We start from the raw sequence: 9921 nt of genomic DNA, 5'->3' as shown, positions 1-9921 counted from the left end.
ATTCATACAGAAATGCAAAGAAAAAATAATGAGAAACAAGTCAGAGAACTAACAACTATGGCTCAATGTTCCAGTCATCAGGTGGAGCACAGAGGGTGTAAAAGCAGGGAAAGATAAAAGAATGACAGCAGAAACTCTAGAACAAAAGCAAGCTGGCTTTCCACAGATGCTCAAAGATATGGGAAGAAGGAACAGTTTTTCAAAAGCTGGTGCTGAAAACACTACCCACCTGCACGCACACGCTTACGCTCACACACCCCTCTGAGAGCCACACTTGAGACTACATACGGGAACTAAGTCCCAGTGGACAAGCTAACACAGGACCACGGGGGAGGGGCGGGGCAAACTGAATGAGCTCACTCTTGGCTGATGGGGAAAAGTACCTTCGTCTTTTCTTACATTTTTATAAAGTTCAATGTTAGGTCAAAATAAAAGAATCATAAGGGAATATTATGAACAACCTCACACCAGTTAAGTTTGGAATTTGAGATCCACTACACAGGACCGTGGGGAGAAACACTAGCACAATGAAGCGTGGACCAGCGCAGCAGACAGTGAGTTTAAAACAAAGTTCGTAATCTGAAACTTTCCTTATAAAAGCACATCTGGTGTCACCAGTAGGCACTACCAAAAAGTAGAAAAAGAAGTAATTTCAACTGGACACAAGCTTTTCCCGAAAACAGACAAGCTGTTAAATGTCAAGAAAAACAGGGCCAAGGGCACAGCTCAGAGGCAAGACCACCATGAAGCCCACAAAGCCAACGCCAGATTTAAAAACAGTAACAACTGGCTACAGAGATGGTTCAGCAATTAAGGGCACTGGCTGCTCTTCCAAAGGTCCTGAGTTCAATTCCCAGCAACCACATCACAACCATCTGTAATGGGATCAGATGCCCTCTTCTGGTGTGTCTGAAAACAGCAACAGTGTACTCACATACATAAGATAAATCTTTAAAAAAATAAATAAATGAAAGGCTGGGCAGTGGTGGCGCACACCTTTAATCCTAGCACTTGGGAGGCAGAAGCAGGTGGATTTCTGAGTTCGAGACCAGCCTAGGTCTACAGAGTGAGTTCCAGGACAGCCAGGGCTACACAGAAAAACCATGTCTCGAAAAAAAGAAAAAAAAGAAGAAAAAGAAAAAAAAATTCTCACAGCAACCATAATTCTTGGGCCAAGGCGGAACTCAGAGAAAAAAGTTGGGGGGCAGGGGAAAGAAAACAAATACAAATTCCACACTCATAAACACAGATACAAGCCCCGCCCCAAACCTTCACCTCTGAGTTCCAATATATAGCATATGCTGACCACGCTGAATCAACTCCAGAAATGTGCAGTTAGTTTAACATTTGAATACAGAGAAAACAAAATATAGCAATTCGAAGAAGTTTGTTAACGCTGTCTTCTGGACACGACACAGCTATCCCACTCATGAACCCAGGGCAGCCATGGTTACCTGCACAGGATCTCCCTCCCACTCTCCGCACATTCACTTTCTGTTCATGATTTAAAAGCATATCGAATTTCGGCAAAAGAAAAAAGGTGACTTCTTTCAATAAAATAGCTATTTTTAAAGGGGGGATCTGTAATAAACAAGGTGGGCAGATCTATTTTTCCTCTAAGACAGCGGATCCCTTGGTGCTGAGACAAGGAGGGACCAGCTTGCTGAGCTGACAAAGCAGATTCCAGACAAGCCACACCCACTGAGGCGCTTGATTGGTGACACGAGGAGCACAGCATATCCCCAAGGGAAAGTGATGGACCGGACGTTTAATGTTAGAGTAAAGCAGTAAAAATCCTAGAACACAGAAAAATATTTTCTTGCTTAAAATAACTGTGTGTGTGTGTGTGTGTGTGTGTGTGTGAGTGAGTGTGTAAATGCAGGTGGATGTGAGCTCTTTACTCAAACACATCAGTGAGACAACTCCCCAGAGAAGGTAGCGGGTGGCACACCCACGCTGTAGGTACAGATTGCTAGGGCACACTGTGGACACGGCAGGGCACCGTCCAAATGGAACTTGCACAGTGTGGCAGAAACACAACTTTGGAAAACCATTTTACCATTTCCAGTGCAGTTAAGCACCCGTGCACCCTGGGACCAAGCAGCTCCAGGAATCTAAACACAAGAGAAATGAACAGCTCAAAGTACAGTTTTGTTTTGTGACATTCCAAACGGAGAACAACCCACATGCCTATTAACAGCAGAGACCTAGGTCCAGTGCTCAGTGATCCGCTGTCACCATGCATGCGGTCCTGGATCCAACACCCAGCAAACCCAGACACGCACATGCAGGTGGGAGAGATGCTCGCTCAGCGGTTACAAGCAGAAGACCAGGGTTTGTTCCCAGAACCTACACAGCGGCTCACAACTGCCTATAACTCCAGTCCCAGGGGATCAGAGGCCCAAACGTGGTGTGTAGACATGTGCATGTATGCACATGCCCACGCAGGAACTCACATATACACATAAAACAAATATGTAAATCTTTAAAAAGAAAAGATTGTGTATTGTATGTTACATGTTAGTATATGCATGCAAACATAGCACTAAAACCTTCAAGATACGGCGATATGTATTCATTCAATACACTCATTCAAGACATACATATGGGAGAACCCAAACACAGAAGGACACACACTACCTAAGACGTCTCACCACAACTCGAAGTTAGAGTCAACCATGGGAAAAGGAGGAAGGGTCATGGCTCCTCTCAGGCAGGGAAGGGAGGGAAGGGTTCCAAAACTCCGTTTCTGGGAGATAAGACTTCTGGGAGATTCCTCATGATAATGAACTAAACTGCGGATTTATCTGTTGCTCACTCTGTAAAAGCTAATAACAAAGCTTAGATACAAGTACAAGGGCTCCAGCACGAGTCCCTGAGACTGCTAGAACCTCACCATACATCTCAAAACAGACCATTCTTGTCCAGCGTCACACGTACTGAGTCACTGACACGCCGGTCACTGTGCAGTTGGTGGTTCTCAGCGGCTACTTCCTGGAGCTGTGGTCCTGGCGTCTACATTTGCATATCAGCTACTTTCTGCAAACTGTTTCTTCTTTATAGCCTACAAGCTGCACTTTGTTGATTTTAGATATACATGTCTGCAGCCTTCTGATTTCATTTCAAGACAGTACTATAAAGGCATATGAAACACTTGCCTCAGAGGACTGGAAGCAATTCCCCCTTAAGGCAGAAACTAGACTTTAAACCTCCTTCTCTTGTCCTCGGTGGCTTCACCACTGTGGCTTCAGATAGCAAATATTTGATGATTTACTGAAGGAAATGGAAAAATCCTGCCAATCTGCTACGAACGTCTGGAGCTGTCATCCTCCAATCTCACATACTGCTCGGCAAACGGTGTGACGGACGTGTCTCTCTGGAAGGCTACCCTTCATCTTAGGAGTCATCTAATGGGCTTTCTCTCACTTTTAAAAAGTGTGTATGTGTGTATGTGTGCGTGCAGGTACATGTGAGTGTGTGTGTGTGTGTATGTGTGTGTGAGAGAGAATGTGTGTCTGAGAATGCATGTGTGTGCCTGTGTGTGTGTGTGCTCATGCATGTTCATGTGTCTGTGTGTGTATGTCTGTGTGTGTCTGAGAATGCATGTGTGTGCCTGTGTGTGTGTGCGTGCATGTACATGTGTCTGCGTGTGTATGTGAGTCTGTGTGTGTGAGGGTGTGTATGTCCATGTGTAAGTGTGTATCTGAGAATGCATGTGTGTGCCTGTGTGTGCCCACCCATGCACATGTGGCAGGGGCACACATGTGGCGGTCAGACAACACCCTTGAGTCCTTGCCTGCCACCATGCTTGCTGCTGCATATGCCAAAGTAGCAGGCCCATGATTTCTGGAGTCTCCTGTCTCTGTCTCTGCTTCCATCTCCCCATAGGAGCTCTGGATGTCAAGATTCGAGTGTGAGTGCAGACCTACGTGGGTCCTGGGGACTGTAACTCAGGGGCTCACACTTGAGCAGCGCACTTCACCCACCAAGTCTCCCTCTAGCACTGAGCTTGCTTTAGCATAAGCAAAGGAACAAATTAACAAACGCTATACAGAGTTTTCTATGATTCCAAAATGCTTATGGCTAGGAAGAAAGTATTCCCCTGGGTGGCTGCATTCCCTAGCCAGTTTATAATCTCAAGCTTGGGTCACAGCTGATCACCTCGCTTCTGTCCCCACAACTCATCAGTCATCAGGGAGTCTCGCTTGCACTTACTAGGCTAAATGTCTCTGGCTCAACCATGAGCTCCCTAGTCCAATTACTCTCAGTTCAGCCTCAGCTCCTACGCCAGCCTCATGATCATGACATGTCTGTGTGGCACCCAGTCACCCTTTAGTACCCTTTAGTAAAGCTAAAGCATTACTCTTTTGGAGATGGCAGATAAAGAAGTAGGAAATGGCACAGCCCAGGTTTAGGACAGGGCAGGTTCAATCTTCCTTCAGCTGCGCTCCTCATGCTGCTCCACAGCTCCCAAGCTCCCTTTCCTGGTATTCTTGGCGAATGGGGATGAAGACATGGGAGGCTTATGCATCTCTGTGTCACTGACTGTCACCAGCAGCACGCCGGCAAACTCAGAAAGTCTGTGTTACCTGTGCCTGTGTCTTTCCTCTTAAACCCCACTGTTAGAGCTGGATTTCAGCTGGATTAGGTCTGCTAGCATTTACTAATTCTAATACTAATGTCAAGGATAATTCAACATCTAGAGTGTGGAAATAAATGAGTGGTTTTAATTTTCACAGTATTGCTTGATTAACCGATCGAGTTATCAAGTGCCACAGGAGTGTCAGCAGGGCAAGAGAAGCTGTGCTGTCAAGAAAAGCCTGGCCTCACTACCGGCGTGATATGGAATATGTCATAGGGGCAATCAACACGTAAGCACAGGGGAGCAGACACTACACTGTCTGCAGCCGAACCGAGAGGAGTTTATGTCAGACCTGGGGGAAAACCAGAATGCCAAGTAGTTCACAACTGGTGACACAGCCACGCAGGTGAGCTCACTGGCAACACAGCAAGTGCAGCATTATAAATAGCTTTAGCGCTGTGTGAGTTGCTAGGAGACCAGTTCGTTTATCTACCCTTTCTGAGAGTAGTGAAAAGAATAGCAGACAAATTAAGGTGGGCCCTGGGGAGTTCCCTCCACTTCAGAGAATTAGTTCTCCCTGTTGGATCTTTTCACTCCAAGACACAGGCACATGATGACTTTGAGGGCAATGACTCAGGCACATTTACTTCAGCCAGCTGGGAAGTCACTTAAAAAAAAAGAGGCTCGACACAGGTCAAATCCAACATGACAGTAACTGTGTCTTGTTACCCGCTCATGGGGAAAACCAGCTTCAATCCCAGCTATACATGCAAGTAATTTCTGACCATAACAAATACTCCTTGTGGAGAAAAGTGCTCACAAAGGCTTTGTTAAACTCACAGCAAACACAGCGCAGTGTGATGAGCACTGTCCAGTCTGCTCGAGACTGTACTGAGACCGGACAGCATCAAGCCACTGGTTTGCTTTAATTCTGCTGGAACTTTTCTCTTGGGGACAGGGTCTCATTTGTGTGGCCAGCCTGAGCTAGAACTTGCAATCCTCCTGCCTCAGTCTCGCAAGTGCTGGGATTACCAATGGACACCACCGCATGCTACTTGAGTTCTGCATTGTGCAATCACAGGAACTTTGTCTAACTGCAGAGGAGAGGGGCGTTAGAGGCTCCTTACCATATGGCTTCTCTTCTGTTACCTTCCCAGTAGAATCCAGGGTGTCCGTAGCTTTCCCCAGTTCTCCGATGGCAATATACCTCTAGGAAAGGAAATGACAAAAGTGGCGCTGACTAACACAAGCCTGTCAGCCATCCCTCCTAATGGAGAGAACGTTATGACACTGTCAACCTGAAACAAAGCGAAGGCAGGGACACGGCACCGAGACCACTGCGTTGTTTGTTTCTGTTATGTGGGAAGCATCTGTGAGCCCAGAAACATTCGGTTCTCTGCATCATGAGTTCCACATACGCACATTCAATCAACCATAGATCTGAAATATTCTAAAAATAAAAAGGATCTGTGCTAATTATGTACAGACTTGTCGTTATCCCCTAAATAACCCCGTCTGAAAACTGCTTACACAGCTGTTCCTTTGTAGGAGGTGCCACATGCTACAAGTCCTGGGATGGTTAACGTGTGAGGGGAAAGGCTGAGCTGTATACATCACATCGTGTTTTAGCAAGGGGTGAGGAGCCATGGACGTTGGTACCCACAGAGGCCCTGAAACCAAGACTCTGAAGAGAGCGGGAACATTATATGCCCATGTGGAAAGAATGTCATGACAGACCACAACACAGCATCCTAAGAATCAGTCATTTTAGTGGCATGCAGTTAAAGTGACTTCAAGTAGAATGATCTGCCACTTCTCTGTGAAACAATAAAGCTCTCTTAGTGACCCGATCGCTCACACAGAGAAGAGCTAAGTTTTGGGAACCTATGGGGAACGCGAGGCTGGACCACCAGGTCCAGCAGCAGCACCCTCACCCAGGTGTGTTTTCTCAATAAGAGGACTGACACTGAAGCTCTCTGAAGGGAACTGGCGTTAGAATGGATCATGCTCGGTAAAGGATGTCAGCCCTCATGGAACTAAGCTGCCTTGGCTGAGGACGGGCCACACCTGCAGGATGCAATCTTTCCATTATTCTTCTGGACCAATTCTGGTTTTGTTGAGCCTTTGATAGGAAGTGCTATTGTTTCTTAGAGGAAAGAATCTATACTTGTGTGACTCTTACAGTGAGTGATGCTCCTTGAAGGTGTGGTGCTGCACCCTTTAATCCCAGCACATAGGGGCCAGTGGAGGCCAGATGGCTGTGAGTTGGGCTAACCAGGGCTACAGAGAGAGTTCCAGGTAGGCTACACCAATGAGACCCTGTCTGGGGACAGAACCTCAAAGTATTTTATAGAAATGCAAATTTATTCATGATAAACTTGTGGTAGTAAAAGAACTAAAAAAAGAAAAAGAAAATTAAAATTGTGACGTCCACAAATATGCAGACGTGACGGCAAGTGGCCTTGGATGAAGAAGCCACCTTCCTATCCCATCAAATTTCTTAGCTCAAATGCACTGCAGGAAGAAATTTCCTGATATTTTTGAGTCACTATTTTGAAAGTTTTACTAGGACAGCAAAACTTAGTCCCTCTTAACCCCACACTCAGTCCCATCACCCGGGACACGTGGCTTTCCCCTTCAGCTAAGAGCAGGCAACCTTGAGTCAGCATCCCTTGGGGAGGGCACAGAAGGATAAGAAGCAGGAGCAGAGACACAGACTTAGACTCGTGGGAGGCAATTACAGCTCCATCACAGATGGTGAAGCGCTTAAGCACATCTTAACTGCTCCAGAACCGGTTAATCTTAAAGTAGGGAAAATGATATGTGCCTCGTGAGAAGCAGAGAAGAATCTAAAACAACAGTTTCTGTCCCCAGTAAGCAATGGATAACAATCACTACCACACAGAAACACAGAATGATTCAGAGTTAGCAGTGTCAGAGTGATTCACATAGCTACAGCGAGTTCTCACAGGTAACACAGAGGCAGGCTAGGGAGGGCTCAGCCCTTGCTACACCAGGAGAACCCAGAGCATGCATAAAAAGCCAGGCATAGAAAGAGGTGTGTGTTTGTAAATCCAGTGCTTGGAAGACAGAGATAAGTGGATCCCTAGGGCTTGCTGGCCAGCCAGGCCAACCGAGTCAGCAAATCCTGGTCCTAATAAGAGACCTTGCTTCAAAACGAAGGTCAGTGGCTCTTGAGGCAAAGCATCCAAAGTTGACTTCTGGTTTCCGTATGCATACAGATCAGCACAAACTCCAAGTAGGGGTCGGGGTGAGGGGTAATCCATTGTCTACACGTATAAGAAAATCATGATAACGCATTATATACTGTGTCTTTGAATGCATCTACTGTTATATAACATGTTTGAACTGGGCGCCTTATGCTTGCCAAGTGTCTGGTGTCCATTTTGTTCTCCAGATTCTGGACGTCCTTGGAACAAGCCAAGTGAACGATCTCCATTTTCTTCTCTTTACTAAACATCAAAGCCTTTCATTTTTCAAAGCTGCCCTTTTAATCTCCCCTGCCCTGGAGATTTCAAATCCTGCCCTCTGAAAGATGGACACTAGCGGTTAATGTAAACTGTGTAACACATACACAAATGGAGGGCTGCGGCAAACCCAGATGGCGCCATGCTTCCTAAGAACTATGTAAGGATAAGATACTGTCCTCAGTGTGCATGAAATTCTCAGACACAAATTAAGCAGGTCACAGGGACTCTACAACTCTAGGAAGTTACCATGGAGGGAAGACATTAAAGACAATTGTGTAGTGGGAAAGTGGCACTCTCCATGGGTCAACTTCCTGGGCTCTCTCTCGCACTGTGCTGCTCAGAACGTGACCACCTGCACACATTCACTGTTCCCCATGTTTTACAACCTGATCAGCACTTTCCCAAATGATAAACAGTTAGCAGAATTTTCCACTGTTGTTCTGCTGTTTCCCTACTGGACAGAAATGGTATCAGCTTGACACTAAGTTGGTAGACTCGCATACAGGCCTGAGGAGTGTCTGCGTGTGCAATTCTTCACACTTCTATCATAACATAGGCCATCAATGGCAACTCTCCTGGGTCTTCCTTCTGTCCTGCAACATGTGAGTTCTTTTTAGAGGACATCAAATCTACACCAACAGTTCTCAACATTTTGGTTTCAAAACCCCTACATGTACTTAAAACTCACTTAAAAGCCTAGTGTAGTAGTTTGAATATTTGGAGGTGTGGCCTTGTTGGAGGAAGTGTGTTGTGTCACTGTGGGCATGGGCTTTAAGACCCTCGGCCTAGCTGGCCAATCTTCTCTTAGCAGCCTTCAGATGAAGATGTAGAACTCTCAGCTCCTCCTGCACAAAGCCTGCCTGGATCCTGCCATGCTCCTGCCTTGATAATGGACTCTGAACCTCTGAACCTGTAAGCCAGCCCCAATTACATGGTGTCCTCACAAGAGTTGCCTTGGTCATTGTCTCTGTTCACAGCAGTAAAACCCTAACTGAGACACCTTAATTTTTAAAGTTAAGAATTATTTATCTGTATTTTATGTGCATGCGTATTTTGTGTGCACATATGTATGTGCACCACATGAGTGCTGGTGCCAGCAGAAGTCAGAGGAGAGAGTCAGATCCCTGACCTGGAGTTTCAGGTGGGTGGGAACCACAGTGTGGGTGCTGGGAACGGAACCCAGGTCCTCCACAGGAGGAACAAAGGCTCTTTATCACTGAGCCATTGCTCCTGTCCTGATGATAAAATCTCAATCTATAGCATATGTTTCACTACCTCCTGTATCTATTCACCACCACGGCTGTCACGGTGCACATCAGGCGGAAATTCTGGCCTGTGTGGTTTTGTGTTCTGAGACTGCAAAGGAAAAAAAGAGGCAAGATTATTAACATGGTTGTGATTTCTACGGAGCCTCTGAGGAGTGCCATGAGTACTCCTTGCAAAGATTGTCTAAAGGATGGCTGCTTTCTCTTTACCTTACACTGGCATCTAATGAGAATAGACCTTATGTTCTACTCAGTTATTGATAAGCCACTTGGAAAAGCCATCCAGACAAAGCAAACCTCTGGCTGGCTCATCAGCAAAAAGATACTGGAAAGAAGAAAGAGGACATGGAGCACACACAGCATCCTCCTGTGTGGGGTGTGAAGTTCTTCTTCTCACTTGCCTACACTGCACACAGAGCTGGGCTCTGGAGTTGTTTATTCTCCAGGGTGGCACCTGGGACCTGTGAACTCGCTGTGTTTGTGGGTCAATGGCTACATACTATATACAATGAAACCCTGTGAACTCGCTGTGTTTGCGGGTCTATGGCTGCATACTGTATACCATGAAACCCTGTGAACTCGC

The 9921-nt window shown here is 46.1% G+C and overlaps 1 protein-coding gene across 1 annotated transcript in view; it reads right to left on the bottom strand.

The window, feature by feature from the left end:
- The window catches only part of Trub1 (TruB pseudouridine synthase family member 1), a 39698-nt gene that overhangs the window by 13637 nt on the left and 16140 nt on the right, over positions 1 to 9921 (bottom strand). The window contains exon 4 of the mRNA XM_021207091.1: positions 5710 to 5791. Coding sequence (XP_021062750.1) covers positions 5710 to 5791 — 82 coding nt within the window. The remainder of the gene's footprint in view (positions 1 to 5709; positions 5792 to 9921) is intronic.

This window comes from Mus pahari, chromosome 1 (genome assembly GCF_900095145.1).
Source record: "Mus pahari chromosome 1, PAHARI_EIJ_v1.1, whole genome shotgun sequence".
Lineage (NCBI taxonomy): Eukaryota > Metazoa > Chordata > Mammalia > Rodentia > Muridae > Mus > Mus pahari.
The sequence above is the reverse complement of the archived record's forward strand: the minus strand, read 5'-3'. Positions and strand labels throughout refer to the sequence as shown.